Source organism: Phocoena phocoena, chromosome 7 (assembly GCF_963924675.1).
Source record: "Phocoena phocoena chromosome 7, mPhoPho1.1, whole genome shotgun sequence".
In the NCBI taxonomy this organism is placed as follows: Eukaryota; Metazoa; Chordata; class Mammalia; order Artiodactyla; family Phocoenidae; genus Phocoena; species Phocoena phocoena.
Window position 1 is genome coordinate 106,318,519 of NC_089225.1, and position 24,902 is coordinate 106,343,420.

The 24,902-nt window shown below is 39.2% G+C and overlaps 1 protein-coding gene across 1 annotated transcript in view; it reads left to right on the forward strand.

Annotated features, from left to right (window-relative positions):
- Positions 1–24,902, forward strand: part of LOC136125446 (nuclear body protein SP140-like) — a 60,759-nt gene that overhangs the window by 31,983 nt on the left and 3,874 nt on the right. Inside the window, exons 8-17 of the mRNA XM_065880185.1 lie at positions 835–921; positions 1,137–1,253; positions 2,050–2,103; positions 11,670–11,735; positions 13,363–13,443; positions 16,505–16,579; positions 17,827–17,931; positions 19,823–19,965; positions 21,102–21,149; positions 23,459–23,500. Of these exons, the coding sequence (XP_065736257.1) occupies positions 835–921; positions 1,137–1,253; positions 2,050–2,103; positions 11,670–11,735; positions 13,363–13,443; positions 16,505–16,579; positions 17,827–17,931; positions 19,823–19,965; positions 21,102–21,149; positions 23,459–23,500 (818 nt within the window). The remainder of the gene's footprint in view (positions 1–834; positions 922–1,136; positions 1,254–2,049; positions 2,104–11,669; positions 11,736–13,362; positions 13,444–16,504; positions 16,580–17,826; positions 17,932–19,822; positions 19,966–21,101; positions 21,150–23,458; positions 23,501–24,902) is intronic.

The following is a 24,902-nucleotide window of genomic DNA, read 5'->3' on the forward strand; positions in this document are numbered from 1 at the left end:
CTGAGACTGTCCTCAGTTCTTTTCATTCTTTTTTCTTTATTCTGCTCTGTGGTAGTTATTTCCACTATTTTGTCTTCCAGGTCACTTATCCATTCTTCTGCCTCAGTTATTCTATTGATTGCTTCTAGAGAATTTTAAATTTCATTTATTTTGTTGTTCATCATTGTTTGTTTGTTCTTTAGTTCTTCTTGGTCCTTGTTAAGTGTATCTTGTATTTCCTCCATTCTATTTCCAAGGTTTTGGATCATCTTTTCCAAGATTTTGGATCATCTTTAGTTCCAAGGTTTTGGATCATTCATTACTATGAGTTCTTTTTCAGGTAGACTGCCTATTTCCTCTTCATTTTTTGGTCTGGTGGGTTTTTACCTTGCTCCTTCATCTGCTGTGTGTTTCTCTGTCTTCTCATTTTGTTTAACTTACTGTGCTTGGGGTCTCCTTTTCGCAGGCTGCAGGTTCGTAGTTCCCATTGTTTTTGGTGTCCGTCCCCAGTGGGTAAGGTTGGTTCAGGGGTCTGTGTAGGCTTCCTGGTGGAGGGGACTTGTGCCTGTGTTCTAGTGGGTGGGGCTGCATCTTGTCTTTCTGGTGGGCAGAGCTGTGTCTGGTGGTGTGTTTTGGGATGTCTGTGAACTTAGTAAGATTTTAGGCAGCCTCTCTGCTAGTCAGTGGGTTTGTGTTCCTGTCTTGCTAGTTGTTTGGCATGGGGTGTCCAGCACTGGAGCTAGAAAGCAGTTCATTATAGTTCAGAATATTAGTGTGCATTATGAGAGCCCCAGGAATTCTTCCCTAATCACTGTCTCAGGATCTGTGGATGGTAATTTTCCTGTGTCTCTTTAGTATCTGGCAAACTAGAAGCTCTTCAGATGAATACAGAAGGAGATTCTGAGGAGCTAACTTCTAGCCCACTATCTTATAATGGACAAGGTAACTATGCATTAAGAAAAAAAGCAGAAACAAAGTTCTGGTAAAGAGAAAAGGATGAGAAAGGGGAAAATGGAGGCTTAAAGGAAGAGTCAGGTGTAGGGAGGATAAATGAAAGATTTCAGAGGAAGAGATAGAAAAAGTGGGATCAACAAGGGTTTGGAAAAGAGGATCACTAGGGAAATGAAAAGTCTTCATAATTCACAATTTTGCCCTAGGAGCAGAGCCACCAACATTTGGAAATGAGAAGTGTTCCTGTGTTATGTGTTTCTCAAAATATGTGCCAGGAGGTCCAGAAGGAAGTACTGAAAGTAAAGAAGCTAGTGACATGATGGGTAAGGATACCTGAGTGTGGTGAGATGGGGGTGGCTCCACTGGTAACACAGACGCAGGTTGGGTGGTGGCAGGTGGTCCAATCCATCCCAGTATCCTGATCTCTGCATTTGCTTGACCTGATCCTTTTGGGAATAGCAGGGAAGCAAGAGATCATTATAAAATTGTGTCTAAGGGATGGCCCATGTTGATTATATATGGATGATGTAGTAGAAATACACTTTTAAAATGGCAGTATATTGTTTATTACATCAGTATATTACTAATAAAGCCTTGTGATTTACAATGTTTTCTATCCCTGTCACCCAAGAAAGTCAAGTGTATGTCCACTAGTAGATAATAGTGTCATTTTGTCACAACCTTAGAAAGTTCTCAAAAGACAACTAGTCCTGTCACTTAATTGTCAGGAGAAGAGACTTCAGATCAACTATTCTTAACCCAGCACATATTTTTGATAGATGTTCTCCAGCATGTCACTTGTTTATATAGTGATCCTATTAAGTTTTGTACATAAGATCTTATTTAATCCTAACAAAATTCTTAAGAACTAGACAGATATCCCTGAGTAAACTGAAGTACATAGGTATTGAAGAACGTTTTTCAAAGTCCCATTAAGAAATAAAGGAAGACCCAGGGCTCATCCTGGACTCTCACTTCTCAATTCAGTAGGTTTAGTTCCTTTAGAAGGAAGAGACAGATGATAACCCAAACATCTTTATAAATTCAAGCCTTTTGCAGTATGAATCATTCTAAGATTTATAACTTCATTTTTGTTTCCTCACCACCTGTTTTTTCTAGATACTGTGGATCTTGGAAACAACTCTACTTTGGGAAAACTCAAGAGGAAAAGAAGTAAGAGTGCATACAATTTTACTTGCTTTTGATATTAAAATGAGTTTTTAAGGCCAGTTTCATTATTATAATTAATAATAATAAATATTAATAATATGACAGCCCCATAAAGATGTCTATATCCTAATCTCTGGAACCTGTAATCTGTTCTCTTACATGGCAAAAGGGATTTTACAGATATAATTAAGATAGGGACCTTGAAAGGGGCGATTATCCTGGATTATTGTGGTGCATCCAATATCATCAAATGGGCCTTAAAAAATGAAGAAGTGTGTCTGGCTGTGAAGAGAGGGAGAAGCGATTATGGAAGATAGTCACAGAGAGATGCAATATTTGCTGGCTTTGCAGATGAAGGGGAGGAAAAAGGAATATGGGTGGCTCCTAGAAGCTGGGAAAGTAAAAGAAATAGATTTTCCTCTATAGCCTCCAGACAAGAATGAAGGCCTACTGAAACCTTGATTTTAGCCCAGAGAGACCCTTGTCAGACTTCTAACCGACACAAGTGTAAGACAATAAAGTGTTTTAAGTCACTAAATTTGAGGTCATTTGTTATGGCAGCAATAAAAGAGTAATACAGAATTTTTGGTCATTGGAAGTGGGGTGCAGCTATATTGCATTCCTGAAAATGTGGAAGTGGCTTTGGAATTGGGCAATGGCCAGAGGGAAATTGGGTTATAAGAAGAATTTTAAGTAGAATGATAGAGAATGTCTAGATTGCCTTGAGCAGTTTGTTAGTAGAAAGGTGGTGCTGAAGACTCTGCTTGTGAGGACTTGGAAGTGAAGAACATGGTAGAGAAAACCTATATCATATTAGAGAATGTGTAAATTGTCATGAAACCACTGTCAGTTTAAAGGTGTCACTGAAGGAAATAAGGGACATGTGTTTGGAATTTAAAGGAAAGGGGATCCTTATTATATAGTGGCAGAAAGCTCAGTGAAATTCTATCCTGCAGTTATGCGGAAAGCAGAATTTTCTGGATATATAGCTAAGGAGATTTCTAAGTACTATGATAAAGGTGCAGCTGGTTTCATGTTGCTGCTTAGAGTAAACTGTGAGAGGAAAGAGATAAGTCAAGGGAAGAACTGCTAAACAAAAGGAATAAGAACTTGATGATTTGGAAAATTCTTAACCTATTCAGATTGCAAAAGATGCTCATATTCGGAGTTTCATTGTCAGGAAAATGTGCTCTGCAGTGACAACCCAGAGTGTGACTGTATAACTTTTTGCTAATGCCCCAGAAGTAGTGAAAATTCAGGGTATTCAGTCATATAAAATGTTCTTTGAAGAGGTTAAGTTTGTGACCCATAGATACCTTCAACCATCTTAGCAGAAGTGAAAAATAGATATGTGAGTATACAGGAAAGATCTGTAGAAGAGACTGTTGTCTAATGGAGGAGATCCCCATGACATACATCAGAGATTGATAAGATTCTTGAAAACTTTATACCAACAGAAACAGAGATGTCCTTTTTCTAGTCCCTGGAACCTGTAATCTGTTACTTCACCTGGCAAAAGAGACTTTGATGGTGTGATTAAGTTAAGGGTTTTGAGATGCGGAGATTTTTCTAGATTATCTGGGTGGCCCCCATCAAATCACAGGGGTCCTTAAAATCAGAAAACCTTTCCTTCTATGGAGAGAGGGATATGTGACTATAGAATAATGATCAGAGAGATACAATGTGGCTGGCTTTGAAGATGAAGGCAGGGAGCAAGGAGCCAAGAAATGTGGGCAGCCTTCAGAAGCTGGAAAAGGTAAAGAAATGAATTATCCCCTATGGCTTCCAGAAAGGAACAGAGCTCTCTGGATTCTTTGATTTTAGCTCAGTGAGACTTATATTTTTTCAAAAATTTTATTGTTTTTAAAATTTTAAAATATATGCTCTTTGTAAATTTTGATTGATGTATATCTTTCTAGATTTTTCTATGCATGTATTAACACATGTATATCATATACTAACACATTATATCATAAATCTATTCTTACTGTTACATTTCTCTTAGTTTAAAGCAGTATATCATGCACAGACATTATAAACATTTAACATTTTACCAAACTTAATTGTAAAAAGTTTCATTTCATTCTGCTTTAATTTGCATTGCTCTCATTTTTGTTGTGGTCAAGCACTTTTCATTTGTTATTGGTTGTTTGTTTTCCTTTTTCTAAAAATGGCTGATGAAAATAAATAAATAAATAAAAGTGGCTGGTGTGTAAGCCTTGCCCAGTATTGCTATTTTTTTTTAAACCATGCTGAAGAAGCATAGGAATATATATATATATATATATATATATATATATATATATATATATATATATATATAACATTTTGCCTATGTATATGGTTACTATTTTGTCTCATTTGATGTTATTCTCTTAGGCTTGTTTATAACATATTGTGTTCTAGAGAAATTTGAAAATTTTATGTAGTAAGATCTATCAAGGTTTTCCTTTATGGCTTCTAGGTTTTGTTTATAATGTACAAAGATATTTTCCATCTCAAGATTTTAAAAATATTTATATTTGCTTCTAGAATATTTGAAGTACTTAGTGCTTTTAAATGCTTAAAGCTATTATTCACATAGGATTCACTTCTTTGTGTATGATGTGAGATAGTAATTACAAGGAATAACACCAACACTTTTTTAAAAATTGAAGTATAGTTGATGTACAATATTATATGTTACAGATGTACAATATAGTGATTCAGTTTTTAAAGGTTATATTCCATTTATAGTTATTATAAAATATTTGCTATATTCCCCATGATGTACAATATATTCTTGTAGCTTGTTTTATACCTAATAGTTTGTACCTCTTAATTCCCATCCCTATATTTCCCCTCCCCTCTTCCTTCTCCCCACTAGTAACCACTAGTTTGTTCTCTATATCTGTGTCTGCTTCTTTTTTGTTATATTCGACTATTTTGTTGTGTTTTTTTAGGTTCCAAATATAAGTTATATAATACAGTATTTGCCTTTCTCTGTCTGACTTATTTCACTGAGCATAATTCCCTCCAAATCCATCCATATTGCTGCAAATTCATTCTTTTTATGGCTGAGTAGTATTCCATAGTATATATATACACCACATCTTCTTTTTCCATTCATCTGTTGATGGACACTTAGGTTGCTTCCATATCTTGGCAGCATAAATAATGCTGCTGTGAATATTGGGATACATGTATCTTTTCAAATTAGTGTTTTTGTGTTCTATGGCTATATGCCCAGGAGTGGGATTGCTGGGCCATATGATAATTCTATTTTTAGTTTTTTTAGAAACCCCCAAACTTTTTTCCACAGTGGCTGCATCAACTTACATTCCCACCAACAGCGTAGGAGGGTTCCCTTTTCTCTACATTCTTTCCAATTTTGCTGTTTGTATTCTTTTTGATGATAGTCATTCTGACAGATGTGAGGTGATATCTCATTGTGGTTTTGATTTTCATTTCCCTGATGACTAGCGATGTTGAACATCTTTTCATGTGCCTATGAACACCAACATTTTTTTCTTCGTGATTTTAATGCCCTCTTGTGCCTTTTCCTGTATTCACAGATCTGTGTCTGACTCTACTCTGAAATGCTGGTCAGTTTATTTTATTTTTTTAAATAGATCTTTATTGGAATATAATTACTTCACAATACCGTGTTATCAAGTCGGTTTAATTACAGTGCTTTAAAGTAAAATTTTCTATTCCTACTTGTTATACTTCTTTTTTAACAAAGAAAAAAGTAAAAAAATATAATGAGAAGCAAGAGAAAAGGAGGTTTCAGAATTTCAGTAATTATGGCTCCCTCACTGTGCATGAATTTTAGAATCAATCAAGATTTCCTCTTAATACCTCCCCAACTGCACTGGAACTTTGAAAATACATTCAGTTTGGAGATAAATTTGGGTAGAAATGAGGGTTTTACATGGAGAATGAACTACTCATTTATTCAGATCACGTTTTATGTTCTTCAACAAAGTTTTAGTTTTTTAAATAGATCTTGCACATTTTTACTTTCCTTGTCAGCTTTATTGAGCTATAATTTTCTATAATAGCACTCATCACTGTTAAGATATGATTGGATGAGTTTTAACAAACTGACCTTGTCAATTCTTTAAAATTTGTTGAAAGTTCCTTTGCATCCTAATTTACGTCAATATTTGTGAGTGTTCTGTGCCACTTAAAAATAGTGTGCATTGAACTATTTCTTGGGATCTGGCCTCTCCCCATAAACAGTCTTTATCAAGCACAACTTTGTTGTTTGGTGCTTCTAAATCTTCTAAAGTAGCTTATATTCTTTCTATCAGGTTTCTATTTAGATGTGGTAAGTTCTCCCACATGGTTGTGTATTTGCCTCCTCACTACTCTGTTGTTTTACTTTAAATACTTTGAGGCTATTCATGACTGTATAACTTAGTGGATTTTTTCCTTTTATTATTATACAGTGTTCCTCTTTATCCCTATTAATGCTTTTGATCTTAAATCTCTTTTTCAGGGTGCTGATAGTGTTCCATGAACTTATGTTTTTGAGGTTTTTTACTCCCTTTGCATTAAGCCCTTTTTTTGCAGCTTTGTTTTAGGCCTCATGTAACAACACTTAGCTTTTTCTAAACTTCTCTGATAATCCTCATCTTTTAATAGTTAAATTTTATTTGTTTACGTTTATTCTGATTCCTAATATATGTGGACTTATAGATTCTATATCACTGTTCATCTTTATTTTTCTGTGTTTTTGTGTCCTTTCCTACTTTCAAATGGGCTGAGATAGAATTCTGTATTCTACCTTTTTTCCCTGCTGGTTTGGCGATTAGAGATAAATTTCTGTAATCTTTTTAACCATGCCCCAATCCCCAAAGATGATAAGGATCTTAGCATGGATTCACTACAGGTAGACCATCCATCTCTACCATTTAGCTATTGTTTAACATTTTATTTTCTTTTAATTACAGTTTTGAAACTATTAATATTATGATTTTTGCAGTTGATATTTACTTAAATTAAAGTTTTTAAAAATCATTTTATGTACTCATCATTGTTTCTTTTCTTTGATTTTGCTTTTTGTCTAGCTGAATTAAATCCTTTGGTTCTTTTAATGAGTGGTCTCTAAGTGGTAAATTTTTCAAGTGTTGTATGTGCAAATTTGTCTTTTTTTTGATAGACCCAAGGTTAAAATTTCTAGTTGACTTTTATTTTTCATTAGTAAAGTGTTTACTACATTGTGTTCTAGAATCTGTTTTGTGACTGACTGATGCAAATTCCTCTTTTATTGTGATTGTCATTTCTTGGTAAATAATCTGTCCTTTCTCTCTAAAAGCTCTTTCTCCAACACTGAATCATGGAAAATTTAAATTTAGAGAAAACTTGGGAGAATTTTACAGTAAACACCAGAATACTTTAACATAGTTTCACAATTAACATTGTACTATTCTTGCTTTATCAGATTTCTTTCCATCTATCCATTTCTCTATATATCCACTAACCCATCTTCAAGTTTGAAACATTTCAAAGTTGCAGACGTCAGTACACTTCTCCCCAAATACTTCAGCATGTACATCATTAACTACAGTTCAATACTTGTTTGCAAGATAAAGTTTATAATGAAATGTACAAATACTAAGTGTACCATTGATGAGTTTTAATAAATGTATTCTCCCATGTGATCCAAATCCTTATCAGGATACAGAACATGACCATCATCATGGAAGCACTTATGCCCTTTCTGGTATATCCTTATGCCTCACTCATCAGTGGCAACCACTATTCTTATTTTTTTTTCATGATAACTTAATTTGGCTTGGTATAAAACTTTATATATGATTTTAGAGCATGTTCTCTTTTGGTGTAAGGTTTATTCCACTCAGCATAATGTTTTTGAGATTTATCCATATTGTTGAATATATCAGTAGTTTATACCATTTTGTTACAAAATAGGTTACATTGTATGGACTATACCATATTTTGTGTATACTTTCTTCTATTTATTGACACCACAAGTGTTTCCAGTTTTGGGCTAATATGAAAAAGCTGCAATGAACATTCTTGTAGAAACTTTTCTGTGGCTCTATGCCTTTATACCTCTTGTATAAATTCCTATAAATGAAATTGCTGAGATATAGGCTAGGTGCATCAGTTTTTTTGTCTCCTTAAACCCACATAGGGGTTAGTAATATGGCACACACAAGCTGCCCAAGTTGAGGAATACCCCCAGTCTTAGAAGGGGGTTACTAGCAAACCTGCACAAAACTTATCCATGAGGGAGGCATTAGCTGGAATTTAAGAAAATTTTACTATTCTGGAATATTTCTAAGGAGGGAGACATTCTCTATTTTATATTGGTCATGAAACAAATCTGCCCTCTGACCTGGAAGGCAACACTATCTCTAGCTTCCAAAGCTGTTAGCTGTTCAAACATCCTTGAAAAGATACTCTCAGCCATGTGGAAATGCCACAGAACCACCCTCCCCCGCCCAACAAATTCACATCACACATCAGATTCTGGCAAATTTCCCCATGAAGATACCGTTCCACTAGCCACCCTGATTAATCCAACCAATGTAGGCTAGGGCAAAGTCCATTCAATTTATTTCCTGCTGCATTTAATGAATTTCATAAACCATAAATGCCTTAGGTCTCTAATGAGCACCCCTAAGGTGTAATTCTCCACGTTTGCATGAGAGAGGCAAGTGAATGCCTGGCTTTCACACAAGAAGTACAATCCCAAGGGCACACATGGTGCCCCTGGAAGGGAAACATTTACAGTGGTTGAGGTCCCCTAATGGGACATACATCAGCCAGGGGGAAGGTGGACAGTATCTCCAGGGTGGGCCCCTTGGCCAACTGTAAGCCTTAAAGTTCCCAGTTCTGTTCATTGCGTCTAGTCCTTGATTTGGAGGGCAGACACTTCCAGAGGACAGTCCATCTGATCTGTCCTCTTTGTCCGTGACACCAACCAGATGGTGTTCATTCTTCACCCCCCACCATAGAATGGCTGAGAATGGGGGTGGGGGTGATGTCTGGAGGGACTCTGCATGGGATATGCAGACGCTGGGACCAGCTCCTTTTCTTGTATCTGGTGAATAGTAGATTCCGCATCTTTGTAGTGTGAGAGCTGTACCAAGCATTTTCCTTCTGGAAGAAGGATTCAGAGAAGTTCTGAAAGATGGATATTATTAGTGTACCTCCATCCCCTGTACCTTCTAGAGCTTATGGGATTCCCTCCTCAGATGCCTGGAGTTTTCTTCTTCCTTCACTGCTGCAAAATATGTGTATAACATTCCAGTGGCTGGGACTTCATATTTCTTTTCCAATCATTTCTTATTCCCACTCAGACCTTTCATTCAGAATAGTCAGATACAAGTAGGGCAAAGGCACTTTCATAAAATAACCAGAATTAAATCTGAATCCCTTAGGCCCTCCAAGGCTGTGCCTTCCAGGCTGGTTGGGGAAAGAATGAGGCATCATTCCCAGGAATGTTCAAACAGAATCCTGGATTTTCAGAATTGGCCTATGTAATACTATTAACCCCTCACCACTTTTGTCCTGATCATTATCCAGGAAGGAGCTGATCCCTTTCTGGAGACAGCTGCCTTCAGTAACCAAAGAGCCTTACAGAGGTGTATGGACAGGAGATGAGGGTTGTGGGCCAGATAGTCAGTGCATTGTGAAGAGCTCTTTTGTTAAAGGGCACATCACTGTCAGACTGTAGTGGTCCAGGCAGCCAGACTCAAGATACCCATGACTTTCTAGGGTCACAGTGGTACGGCCAGAGTCAGCTGGTCTGTAAGCAGAAGTATAGACCATGTTGCGGCACCGCCCAGAAACCCAAGAGCATCTTGAAGCCTGATCAGGCAGGAGCAGGTAGAGGCAAAGCCCCTTGCAGTGTGGCTCCCGCCACGTGGGACAAATGGGCCAGCTTCTAGCAGGAGTCACGAGCCTGGCGATCAGCCATAACCCCTGCATCAGAATCATGATGTCAGCCTCCGTCAGTAAAGACCAGGCACCTGGGCATTCCCATGAGGGGCCCAGACTGGTCAATCAGCACCACGGTTCGTTTCCACAATCACTGCCCCATAGATCAGTGTCCCTACTCTGCCAGTCTGTAGTTTTCCACATGAACGACCAAGCATGTAGCTTATGTGCAAAAGTCCAGTCATCTGACTTCCGCCAACCAGAGGAGTGACCACATCGGCTTTGGTTCTGCCAAGCTGGCTCCGAGGCCAAACAGCGACAGTGGCGCAGTGGACTTCGGCTGTCAGCTTAGCCAAGCATCAGTGCACCAGGCCCAGGCCTCTGGGGAATCTTGGTGAATTGAAGACCTCAGTGAGGCTGAGATTTGCTTCAGGCTGTGAAGTAGAATAGAAAGTCAAGGTGCCACTGGGGCAGTCGTTGCATTCTCTTTTTTTCTTTTCTTTTTAAATTGAATTAATTGATTTACAATATAGTATTGGTTTCAGGTGTACAGCAAAGTGATTCAGTTATATATATATTTTTTTTTCAGATTCTTTTCTATTATAGGTTATTACAAGATATTGAGTATAGTTCCCTGTGCTATACGGTGAATATAGCTTGTTGTTTATCTATTTTGTATATAGTAGTAACTGTCAATCCCATACTCCTAGTTTGTCCCTCCGTACTCCTTTTCCCTCTGGTAACCATAAGTTTGTTTTCTATGTCTATGAGTCTAGTTCTGTGTTGTAAATAAGTTCATTTGTATCATTTTTTTAGATTCCACATATAAGTGATATCACATGATATTTGTGTTTCTCTGACTTACTCCACTTAATATGATAATCTCTAGGTCCATCCATGTTGCTGCCAAATGTCATTTTGTTCTTTTTCATGTATGAGTAATATTCCATTGTATAGATATACCACATCTTTATCTACTCATCTCTTGATGCACACTTAGGTTGCTTTCATGTCTTGACTACTGTAAATAGTGCTGCTATGAACACTGGGGTGCATGTATCTTTTTGAATTAGAGTCTTCATCTTTTCCTGGTATATGCCCAGGAGTGGGGTTGCTGGATCATATGGTAGATCCAGCATTCTTGAATATAGCATTTCCATTTGAAGAGCAAGGCTATTTGGCCCTTCCTGCCTTGTAAGCCAGCACTGAGCTACTTGCCCAGCACCAGTGGTCTTCGCACATTCACACATTTTCATATCACACACAAGAAAGCAAAACACAACACAAAATCCACTCTGTTTCCTTAAGTCCTCTGGGAATTTCAGGCACTATATTAAACATAAGTGAGAAGATTTGTGTTACAACTGCAAGAATACAGAGATTATTTAATGGCTGTTCTCCATATTAAAGTTGAGAATGCCTCCCAACTTCAGAGCATTTGAATTTACATAAGAACACTTGAAAAGGGAAAAAAATCTCCTGTAGTCTCCAAATCTACGCAGGGTAAAATATAGCTCAAAATCAACCTCACACTGCTACACTGGTAGGTAAGAAATTTGCCCCATTCTTGTGAACTAAGGTCTGAAAAAAATACTTGAAAACTACTGATATATAAGGCTTTGAGAATTATATTTACAGCTCTAAGTAATTAACTTTATTATTTTTTTTTTAAGAAAAAAAGAAAGGGCATTCCTGGTCAAGAGTAAAAATGAAATGTCAGAGAAAAATACATCAGAAAGGTAAGCAGCGAAGTGAAGTAGTCGCACCTGTTCAGTTCATAAGGCACCGCTTATTGTCTTCTTGCAGCCTGCAGTCTCTTGAGGACAGTAATAGTTTCCCAGCTACTATGTCAGTCCGGATATAGGCCAAGACACTTTAATAAAGAAGCCCAAAAATACAGTGGCTTCAACAAAATGGTTTATATCTCACGTGTGTAATAGTCCAGAGCTAAATGCTACCAAGATAATGCCATCCTCAATACGTGGCTTCTTTCCTAGGTCAAGAAACATTGATTTGGAGAGGTGTTCTAAAGGCTAAATGAATAAAGCAGACTGCATGTGTATGTGTGTGCATGTATGTGTGTGTTAAAGAAAAAATATATATAAGCATTATTTGTTTTTATATCTCTATAAATCCTTATTTATACATATTTATCAATCTATATATAGAGGGAGACATAGATATAGATATATAGGAAAATCAGTGTCAGTACATCCATAAAAATATATGCAGTCGTTGAATTTGGTCATTGGAATATAGGTGATGTTTACATTTTTATTTGTGTTTTTTAAAGGTATGTGTATATACTCAAAATATTAAACATGTTCAACTATTGTAATGAAAAAGTGTCATTTAAACAGTAAAATATGCAAAAGAAAAGTCTGACAAGTTAATTGTGGCTATCTCCAGATGGTGATGTTTCATGCAATTTTTATTTTCTGAGTTTCCAATAACGTGTATATATTACTTCTAATCAGACCCCTGAAATCTTGTTCATTTTAGTAGTGGTTTAAGGAACAACTTTTCTCTAGACAATGAGGGCTAGATTTCATTTTCCACATGATTTCTGATTTTGAATCACTAGATCTATACAAGATTTTAGAGTCCAATTAAAATTTATTAATTTTCACTAATCTATATGTCTTATATTCTTGCCAATTTACATGGCTGCACTATTAGTGAATGTGTATAATATTGTTCAGGAAGAAAGAAAAAAGTGGTTGCATCCATTTTAAGAATGCTTATTTTCAAAACACTAAATACTTGTATTTAATCATTATGACATTTTCATTTAGGTCTGTGTGTCCATACATACATTCTAAACTACTTTTTTCCAAAGTATAATGAAATTTTGTATGTACTTTAAAAGTGGTCCCTCGTAAGTAGAGAATGCTCTGGACACCTGCTTGAGATCCCTTGCCATAACTTTCTTTCTTGTCTAAGTGTATAGTGCAAGGGGGTTCAGAATTCAAACCCATATTCCCTCACTTGCTTTTTTTTTTTTTGATACTTCTGAATTGAACTCTTTTCAACACATGTTCAGCGGTAGATTGATATATTTCTTATGTATTTTTACAATTAGCCATAAATTATGGTATTGTACTTTGTAATACACAGCTTATAAAGCACTTTCAAAAAACTTTAACACTTGATGTTCTGTGATAATATAGAACAACAATAGTAGGTCTATGTTATGGAGGAAGAGACAGGGACAGAGGTTTAAGTGGATTTTCCTGGGTTTCTGGCTCGTAGTTGATGTTTTATTTCCACTATATTATACTCTCTCATAAAATTCCTCGCTTGCTTTTCATTTCACATGTCAGCTGCTGTTTGCATAACTCTATCTTTTCCCCTGCCTACCCCTAGACAACAGCAACGCTGCTGTCCAACTGGCCTCGAGTGGGAAGAAGGAGAAAATGCACCTGCAGGACCCTGCCAAAATCAGGAGTAAGACTGTTTGTGCCACTTCTATTTTGCCCTGGGGGTCAATAGAAATTTTGCTAAAGTTTTGAGGAACACAGATCTTCGTTAATTTTTTACTAGTCAAGCTTACCAGTCAAGTTGAGAGCCATGAAATCTTTAGAAAGCAACCCATTTGGAGCCAGGATTGTAAATTGTTTGCATTTATATCATAGCTCTTAACTGCCCAGGACCTAATTTTTTTTTCCTCTGAGTTTTATCTGTTTTTCATGAAAATTCCTTTACCTTATATTATTGGTTTATTAAAATGGCTAGTTTTTATAAATTGTAAACAGAAAGTAAGTTCATTCTCTCATTCCCCTTTCAAATCTACCTTCTAGGTGAGTTTTTCCTATCTTGGGCAGGTCATAGCATTTTTCTGTTCCGTTTTCACAGGAACAAGAGTCTTTTTCCAGTTATTGGGGTCCTTTCAGGCCTGGTATTAAAACTTAAGTATGTTCTCCAATTCAAAGCACCTCCCTGCCTTCCGCCTGAGCAAGCTTGGTCTGGAACACCTGCAGTGGAGAGGTGGCATAATCGGGGTCTTCTCTCATTCTCTCTTGGCTCTACTCCCACTCAAGAGCTGCTGGCTTGAGCCCATTCAGGATTGGGGAAGTGGATGAGAGAGGAGAGATAAGAGTGTGGAAGAGTCTTACTTGACAGGGACAGCTGTGAGATGACACTGGATAAGGAAAGTGCACAATCACTAGCTCTTTCCTCCACAAGATGCTTTCATTAACTCTGCAGTGAGGGAAGAGGCACCAACTTGACTTTTTTGGAAAGAAATGTAGCCTGGATATGAGTGAAGAGCTAGGGCCACCATAACCTGTTCCACTAATACTTTGGACGGTCGCATAGGTGGTTCGGTGCACTGCCTTTGGATGTAGGCTGTGAAGTAAGGTGACCAACTCGACCCGGTTTGCCCAGGACTTTCCAAGTCCTGCCACTGAAAGTCCTGCATCCTGGATACCCCTTAGTCCTGAACAGACTGGGGCAGTTGGTCACCCTTTTTGGCACTTAGTGAATTGTTCTCAATGGCTGGGACTTAGTTCTACTAAGATTTTGAGAAAACAGTATTAAATTTAAAATTGTCATATTTACTTCTAGAGGTTAATACCAAGCATAACAATTTTTTAAAAATAACCTTACATTGTAATCTGACTACCATAGTATTTATTAGGGTTTGTTATGGGGTTTCAGTGTTATTAAATGGGCACTAGAGCCTGGGGACACAGAAATAGTTAAATCCTGCCTTGCTCAGCCAATCTGTTTTGAAAGTAAAATACAATAGCGCTATATTATGAATTAGTGGGTTTTAAGCACCAAATCTCCTTTTACTAGAAGCTCCAAAGACTAGAATGGACTTCAATGTATTTCCTTTTTCTCCCTACAAATATTAGGCCTAACAGATTTGATGAAAGGTAAATCCAACATACCTACTACCCAGGAAAGATATAACCAGAAGCAACAGATAGAGACAGAGAGCAAGAAAGAACTCTGCATTTGCTGGACTGTCCAAGGTTGTAATCAGAGCTTTAGTGCCAAGCCAAACTGGAATGTGGGAGAGGCAAGGAAGAGATGTCTGGATCTCTTCTCACTGGGCTGTGAGCATGGACCTTTAGAAGAGGAGAGAGGAATGAGAAAGAGAACCAGAAATATCCTGGTCTTCTAGAGTATTCCACCACTTTGGCATCTTGGGTGAGAGAGGAGGTGCGGAGAGCCTCAGAAAGCCATACCTGGCTGGGTGACCTGCTATTGCCTAGTGAACCCACCTTACAGAGGGAGAAAGTGAGAGGGAGTCAAACGATTAACCTGCCTCTTTAAGAACTGCAATTCTGTCTTGTTAGTGGTTCTCCTTAGCCCACGGCTATACTATCCAAGTCTTCTACTTTCTTACATTTAGACATTTCTTTAAGTTTTAAGATTTCTTAAACTTAAGATTTCTTAAGTTTAGAAATCTCTGTAGGCCTCTTGTCTGAGATTCTATTATCTTGTTAAATAACAACAGGGTGACAACTTGCAAAGTTGTGACTTGTTTGATCTTCTGATAAGGTCTAGTCATCAACATTTGTCCCATGAGGCCATTTTGATCTTGAGGAAATGAAAACCCTCTCAGTAACTGCTTAGTCTAAAGACCAGAACTGGTGGGATTATTTTTCCAACCAATGTGTCCGTTTGGGGTTTGACTGAAGGAAAGAGCCTTTTTACTTTGCTGGTCTGATATATGCTCATAATCTGCTTGGAGTTTGCAGCAGTTAGGAAGGAGTAGTCTGGAAAATATTTCTTCCTGGGGTCTGTATTACCCCACTCAGCACCATCAGATGGTGGCCATTTGATGGTAGGCATTGAACACAGAAACCAGGAAATGAATTTATCTTCCTACCTTAGAAAATAAAACACATGTGAATGATAGCAAACATACTGAGATGCATGTCCACAGTCAATTAACTTGTAAATGGCAGAACACCCCCTGCTGCAACATCTACTGAGTCAGTCCTTAATTACTATTTGAAATCAAGGTTTTGGAGGACTCAGTTCTACCCATTCTCTTGATTAGACTTCTTGTTAGTTTCTTCGATTCTAATATCTTTGTCTAAACCCAGGTGGACAAAACTCTTGGTCACATTACTAAACCTTTCAACACAAATGTACAAATAACTTCATTCTAGGTGATGTGCAGGACATGTGTCTCACCTGTGAAGCCCACCATAGGGTTTCCCTTAACTCACTTCCTTTCATTGTACATTAGTAGATGTACAATTGGCATCTATTAAGCACTCAACACATGGCTGCTTGAGACATAAATAAAATGCTGATTTCTATTATTTGTTTGTTTTACTAATGTGGGACAATGAAAAGTAAAATATAAGATGAGTCTAAGATTTGCCATCTAATTCTTCGTGCTTAAGGACTAGGCATTATATATTTTTCTTTGTGCTTTAGACAGGCTTATGGGGAAGTTACATTTCAATGGAGATTCCGTAAAGCACTAATATACACAATGCAACTGCATGTCTGTGACTGTGATTCTATTCTTCTATTTTCTCAGGGAGAAAGAGAGGCAGATGGAGACTCCACTTAACTCATAGTGACAGAGCCCCACAGAGAAAAGTTAAGTCAAGAGGTAAAGAAGAAAAGGGGAGTATGCTCTCAATAATTATGCAGCTCATTTCCTGTGCTTTACTCTGTGTTTTTACTGATAAATCCATTTCCCTAATTGCTTTATGTAGCTTTACTAACTGTTGGAAAACGTCTATGACTTGGTCCATTTTCAAAATGTGTATGAAAGAAAAAAATTCCACAAACAAGTAACTTGGTGACAGATCTAAACCAGACCCAATGGGTCCAGGGGCTACCACAGTGATGCTGTCTTTGCTGAACTGAAATAGTCTGCTTTCATATAAAGGGCACATATACAACCCACATATTATTTAGCAGACCCTTTTCCTGCTGCACAGAGAGTCAGAGGTTGCACACCATGGGTGGCCTGGAGTGGTAGTCAGAAGTCTGTCATTCTCTTCTGACTGTGTGGGCTTGGACCTGTCACTTGACAGCTTTTGCTTCAGTTTCTTCATCTGTAAAGCAAGAGCGTGAATTAGGCCCACACCATCCTTCTCAGTTCATCCCAGTTCTACTAGCCTACTACCTCAAAACTGGACCACGGACAGCTCCCCCTCTTCCCATCATAGCTCTAAAACGTTGGCTGGAGGGTCAGCATCAGTTACACATCCTCCTTGAGCTAGTTTGAAGACCTTTCACCCCTGCTGCTGTGGAATCAGGTCTCTAGCAGCCCTCCCCACCATGCAACTTGCAGATTATCCTAGAGCTTCCTGAACTCCTCTTTCAGCTAAGGAGAAAGCCGATGTGAGGGAGAAGTGAAGCAAAGCAGAGAACACAAAGAGAAGACAGACGTCACCTCCATTAGGTTCCCCCATCATTACTCTTTCTCTCTGCTCACTAACCAGTGCTCAAATAGAGAGATGCAAGTACAGTCTCTCGCTTTGTTCCAGCTGCCTAACTGCAGTGAAATAGTATAACTGGAGGTCCCCTTCAGAACATGTTGCAGCTGTATGTTTCATTGTCATGTAAGAATCAGGGGGGCTGACTGGACTGGGAGCTAAGACAGTTTTACTGAAGCCCAATTTCTCTGTTAACACATTCTTTTTTGTGTGAGATTTGAGGGATGAGGTAGAGGTAGACATTCTGTAGTTATGTATCAAAAATGCCACTTGGAAGAAAGACTTTGACTCTAGAGATTTATGGAATAAAGCTTTCTAAGTTCCTCCATACCTTTATAGGAACAAACTCAGCATGGGAGAAGCAGTACGTGCGAAATTGAAAATGAGACAGTGAAGACATCTTCTCTTTCAGGGCAAAGAAAACGCAGATATGAAAAAGTGGATTTTCACTCTCAGATACTTCCTGTGACCTGTGGTAAGGTGAAGGGGATGTTACATAAGAAGAAGTTGAAAGAAGGTGGGTTTTATGGTCTATTTGCAATTCCTATCTGAAGGGATCACGAGAAGTATTGGAATTATCCATGTGAATTACACAGAGTTGAAGGAATTGGGACAATGGTTTGGCTTGAGAGGAGGAAGGGATCCCTAAGTTGCTATTTTCACACTTTAAGAAATCATACATTTTAGGTGCTTACTCCCACGTGAAAGTGTCCATGGGGAGGCCAGAGAGAAATGAAGAAGAAATAAAAGGGAAGAGGCCCTCAGCCTCCAACTTCATATCCTCTCTCCCTCTGGATGATTTTCACCAGGGCAGGTGCTTGACGTAGTAAGGATAGAACAGAATTCAGAATCAGACAACCTCAGTCCCAGCCTCAGCTATGCCGAGAGGGACTGATTCAGCCGAGTAGAGAATGGGACCTTTCTGACCCTGAAATACTTTATCTAAAAAAGGAATCATTAAAAACCTGCTTCGTGGTGTAGCTGCGAGGAATTAATGTACATAATTGAGGTAAAGTATTTAAACAGCTTAACCGAGATACAATTCACCACTGAGAGTGTACAACTCAATGTTGAGTTTTATTTGTATATTCACAAGATGGTACAGCCATCACCACAATCTAATTTTAGAATATTTTTGTCAGAATATTTTTTCACTAAAGGAAACTCCATGTCTATTAGCCATCAATGCCCATTCCCACCTAACCCCACTCCACCACCCAGCCCTAAACTGGGCTAATCTATTTTCTCTCCACTAATCTATTTTCTGCTCCATAAATTGGCCTATTCTAGGTATTTCATTTAAATGGAATCATATAATATGTGCCCTCTTGGGACTGGCTCTCTCACTTAAGATTATGTTTTCAAGATTCATCCATATAATAGTATGTATTAGTACTTCATTCCTTCCTATTGCCCAATAATATAATATTCCATGGTATGTATATACCATATTTTGTTTATCTTTTCATCGGTTTGGATTGTTTCCACTCTTTCACTATTATGAATAATGCTGTTTTGAACATTCATGCACAAGTTTTTGTGTGAACATATGTTTTTAATTCTTTTGGGTATATACCTAGGAGTGGAATTGCTGGTTCATATGATGATTCCATGTTTAACCTACTGAGGAAACACCAAAATGTTTTCCACAGTGGCTGTACTGTTTTATATTCCCACCAACAATGTATGAGGGCTCCCATTTCTCTACTTCCTTGCCAACACTTGATATTGTCTGACTTTTCTACGATGGCCATCTTAGTGGGTGTGAAATGGTATCTCACTGTGGGTTTGACTTGCATTTCTCTAATGACTAGTGATGTTAAGCATAAGATTGTCTTTTATACATAACTTAAATTTTCCATTGGATAAATTTCACAATTATTTTTAATATCAGCTATCCATGATTTCAGGGATGGGAAAATCTCTGCTCGATAATGCCATTAAACTGGATGAAAAGTGTAATAAAGGGCACAGATGCTGCTGTGGTGCCGTTCTGAGCCGCAGAGCCCCCACTGGAGATCTTAGTCCCAACCTGAGGTTCCCCAAAGTCCACAGGAGATTCTGACTTGTTCTCTATCCCTAGCAAATTGAAATGGTCTCACTCTTCAAAATCACTTCCTTTTCCTTCGTAGGTGATTTTGACATACTTATAAAAGGTTGATTTTGATGGTAATTATCATTTTGTTGTTGTTGTTGCACGTTGGTTAAAGAAATGTTGCCACAAAGCAGTAAATATCCTTTGAGGGGACTTAAAGGCTAGGTTTGGGGATTCTGAAACCTGAAAGGGGAGGCTAGACTCTCCTGTTTTAGATCTTGAGACCAAATTGGGTAGGTCCAGATCCAGTGTGTTGGGAGCCCACCGTCTGAAAACAAAGAGGGCTAAAGATTAACTTACCCTGGTCTTACAGGAGTTTTGGTGAAGTGTATACAGAGTGAGAATGGAGACTGGTTCACCCCCAGGGAATTTGAAATCAGAGGAGGCCACGAAAGATCCAAGAACTGGAAGATAAGTGTTCGCTGCGGTGGGATGCCCCTCCGTTGGCTGATCGAGGTATTCCAGTGACAGGGATGGGAGATGTGACTTTCCTTGCTGTGCTCCAAGAATAAGGTCACTATTTGCTCACCAAATATTTGTTATGGCTAAAGCCCAGATGCCTCTGAGTTTATCTTCTCACCTGGGGAGAGGTGTTCCACATTCCTAACCTCAGTACAATGCAGCACATCACTGTTGTAAAAGGGGCTCCGTCAGGATGGATGCAGGAGCTTGGAGGAAGGAAAGGTCATTCTGACTCAGGTGCATGCAGACAGCTTTATGCACTGAAAGAAGACAGTTTACAATCAAACAAGTAGGAAGAAGTTACTCCAGACAAAGAATGGCACGAAAACCAGAACCATGGTTGAGGTAGACATATTGTATGTGATAAGGCATAATCCTCCATAAACTGGAGTTGTTTGTGGAGGGATTTAATGCCAGGCTAATATGTTTAAACTCACAATATAGATAATGCAAAATCAGTGAAGTCTTCTGAGATGTGAAATGACACATTTAAAATAGTGTTTTATGTGGCCGTGGGGCCTTGAAATGACTTCAGTGTCTTTCAGCCGAAGAAACCTACACTCAACATGCAATGCTCAGCTCAAATGCCATTTTTCCCTGACTATTCCCTGCCTGACCTGACCCTGACCATTCCTTCCCTAGGCTTCTTGAGCCCATTACTAAGGCCTTTCTTATACTGTTTTATTCTCATCCTTCCATGCATCCCCTTTTTCTCTCTAGACCCCTCTTGGGTTTGTCCATCTTTGTGTGCCCAAGATTGGCCAGAATGTCTGGCACCAAATAGGCATGGGATAAGTGTGTGTTGATTGACTAGCCCTGGTAGAGGGACTCAAGCTTGAGTGACACTGGTGGAAATGGAGAGGAGGTGAGAGGTGTCAAAGAGATTATGAAGGAAAACCTCTTAAAGTTAGGAAAAAAGCACAGGAGGAAAAAAAAGTTCTAAAGATGATTTTTAAGCTACCACTGATTGAATTCTAGAAGAAGTACAAGTGAGGAGAGGGAGATGATTTCTCATTTAGTCACCTTGGCTTTGGGCTGACAGTGGGACATCCCAGTAGAAATATTTGGGAGGAGGTTCGAAATGCGAGACTCACAGGCCAACCATATACTTAGATCCTTTTATCTTTCAGAAAAGATTTCTCCATAACCCTCCAAGGAAATATGGCAGGATGAGAAAGGTGATTATTGCATAACTTTCTACAAGTTCTCATAACGTAACTGATTTTTCATGCACCGTGTGTTATTCTGTGGTTTCTCAACTGGGTAATTATTATTAAACTTCCTCCAACACCCCACTCCCACCTTTTAAAAACTTTCGGTATGCACCTTCAATGTTGCTACTTTGAACACTATGTTGTATATATGGCAAGATCTTCTTTGAATGGTAAACCATTTGAAATGGAGGTGATAAGGAACCATCAAAATAGACCTCATGGATGTGCTTTAGCTATAGATGCAGATGTAAGGGTGTCAAAGTTGTAAAAGAAGACATGATGCTGGAATACATAAAGATATATCATAGTAAGGTGATAGGGTCATCTTCAACTCAAACCCAGATTTTAAAAATCATGTTACTATTTCCTAACTTTAATGAAATCTGATGGAGCAAAAGTTTATTCACAGTCTAAGTATAGCAGGGGCTGACCTGGAAAATTGTTTACTCTGATGCCACTCTTTCAGCTCCTCAAGGGGGTGCTGTGCAGACCTCCCTTCTATCTATGAAAGTGATTCCTTCCTCTCCGGAGGCAACAAACAAATATGTATGGTGCAGTGTAGATTCAGGACATGGTGATGGTTTTTCCAGGGTTGGGTATGAATGAGAACTTGAGAAGAAGGAGGAGGTGAGAAGTGCCATTCTTATACACTTCATGTAGAAATGGCCATTCAAGACATTCACAGATTTCTAAGACAGGTCAGACGTAGCTGGCCAATGGGACTTCATGTTCCACTGGGAATGTGAGGTCCAGGCCTTTACATTATCTGATGTTCTGGACAGTTTGAACTCTAAGTCCTTGGGACATTTCACTCACTGGATTTCCTAAAGGGAAACTATCATATTATTTGCCCTACTTAGTGAGTATATTAAAGACCAGCATCTGTAGCATTCCCCAGGTGCCAAGAGTTACTCAGTTAGATTACCCACATAAGCTGACGATGTCCTACCAACAGAGTCTACCCTTATTTGTGGGTGCAGCACTTTTTAGCAACAACCTGCAGTTACCTCTATACTTTGCATCTCCCTATGAGCAAGAACAGAAGCTCCCCAAGTGGCGGATCTCAGGACCCATTACTACCTCCATGGGTCCTCTGTGCCTCTCAGAACCTCTCTTGCCCCTTGGCTTCTGGCATCTTCAGTGTCACTCTCAACACCACATGACAGCTTCCTGGCTCTTCACAAAGGTCACTAACACCTTTAGATGACAGCTGCTGTGTTGTAAAATAATCTGATATACACCTTTAGAACAATCTTTTTATTGTAGGCTAATATTTGCTTAGGAGATAGCAAGTAATCTGTTCCTAAGTGAAATGATACTCATTTATTCACTTATCCAACATACAATGATTGAGTGCACACTAAATGCCCAATGGTCATTAGAAGATTGAAACAATATCTCTGACCTCAAGGATTGTTTCAACTTCATTGTCTAACATGGAAGAATAACTAATGGGGATGGGTGGTGAACTTTAGGCCACACAGAAACGTGGACAGTGACATGGACACCTCTCAGATCACTGTCCCATGGATCACACTTTTCCATGACCACTCTGCCCTGGGCTGCAGACAAAAGCTGAGGCTGCCTGTGTCCTAGAGGGAAGGAGGTCAGGTCATTCTACTGAATATTGGAATGCAATGTAAAGTTAGTGGGTGGTAGTCAGTTACCTCTGAAGAGTCAGCTAGCTGACTTTTTGGGATTCAGAGGGAGGGAAGAGGAGGGTGACCTTCTGGAAGAAGAGTTGCAACCCTGGGAAACTTGGGCACATTTTATCTTTGGGGCTGTGCCCTAGGAGACCTGTGATAGGTGGTGACATTCTTCTCTGGGACACCTGGCATGGATGCCAGGCCTCTAGGCCCTGTGGTCACTGGAGCTGTTGCCGATGAGTCCTCGGCCTGATACTCTCACTGCAGCTCCTCCAGATGGGATGACATTTTCTAATATAGAGAAAAATGCCTCAGGGACTCTCAAAGCAAGAAAACCAGCAAAGTTTCTCCAACTCCATCTGTGGGAACCAGGGCCAGACTCCCTGTATGGCTTCACAAAACCCCACTTTGCATCTGAGAGCCAGGGAATAGAACTTGCATTGGGCCAAACAGTGGTACTTTGGTACTTTTTATTTTCCAAGTAGATACGTGTATCCATAAAAACAGGTATGAAGTAATGGGTAAACCGTGTCTTGAATCCCTCAACAGATTGCTGTTTAAATAAGTGGTGGAGGCATACATCACATTCAATATTGTCCTTCAATCTTTCTCTCTTTTATGCAGAAGAGAGTATGGAAGTCTCACGACAATACTTTAGATAACCTCTGTGTAAGTACTAGCGCCCGCCTGTAACCCCAGCACAAGGTGGGCCTTTTCCCTCTGCACATTCTCTGAGTCATCACTGCATTTCCCTGAAGCACACTCTCGCTCAGGTGCAGCATGTCGCTATGTGTGATGAGCAGGGAACAGCCGATGCATCTCCCACGTCAGGTACATGGTTCTGGCGTTGGGTGTCTCAGCCCTTGAAAGCATCCTTTCCATTTGTTCAGTGGAAACCTTCCCATTTCCCCCGAAAGTGAGTCTGGGAGGCAGAGCTTGAGACCACTGGGGTCTCTAGAGCCTGGGCTTGAAGTAGTAATGGGTGCGGCTGGCCTGCAGATGAAGGATAAGGAGGAAATTTGAGGGGAAAACAGCAATTTAAAGAAGGCAATAAGGAAGGAAAGGAAAATCCCAAACATCTATTCCAAGGTACAGGTAGAGCTAGATGGTTTTAAGCGTCACTCAGAAGGAACAGACCAGGCCAACCTGGCAAGTTAAGGTGTGAACCCTGTTGTGAGTCCTGCAGAGAAATGCACTCAGGGCTGGTGGGTTCTTCACGGAAGCCCCGTATCCAATCTTGAGGGAGCCATCGTGGTGCTGAGCTGGTCACCACATAGCAAATCACAGGGCATTTTTACTCAAACTGGTACCATATGGCTGGATGCTTTAAGGTCTGCTAAAATTATGGATGACTCCACTCTCTAAGTTGAATCATATTTTGATTCCCTTCATTGCAACAAGATGGACATTTTAAGCAGAGTCACTTTTGCACAACTCCAGGGGGAAGCACTCACATGGGTTAGTATGCAGTAATACTGACACACAACGTCCAAAAGAGGAGGGATAGTCAAGTAGTTTTACTTATAGTTTACCTCCAAAGCAATCCCCCCAACAATATTTAGATCTTATCCACACTCTTTCTGACCCTTGGACAACTGAAGGATTCTTTAGTCATCTAAACAGTGCTGGAGTCCAGTGTTTGTGTGGCTTGTTTGGGATGGATATAGACACAGAGGGTCAGGTCTCACAGCCCACGGCCAAAAGTCCATGGGGAGGAGATGGCAGCTGTTCCAGCTAGAATACCCTCATTGCTGTTAATAATCTTTCCTGGGACTGGTATTACAGGCCAATTCAGGCCTATAATATCCCCTTTGCTCAGGGTAAGTCTCAACTTAGGCTGCAACTAAGACCTTTGGAAAATAGTATTGCCCGGATCCCACCCTAGAGGAAATTCTGTTCATCACTCTAGGCTATGACTTGGACACTGGGATTGTTTAAGACTCCCCAGGTGATTCTGATACACAAAATTACCCATTCCATGAATTAAAGAAGAACACCAATGGATCTGCCCTACCCAGACAAATTGATTCAGAATTTCTGGCGTAGGGACCAGGGCGTTGGTATTTTATAT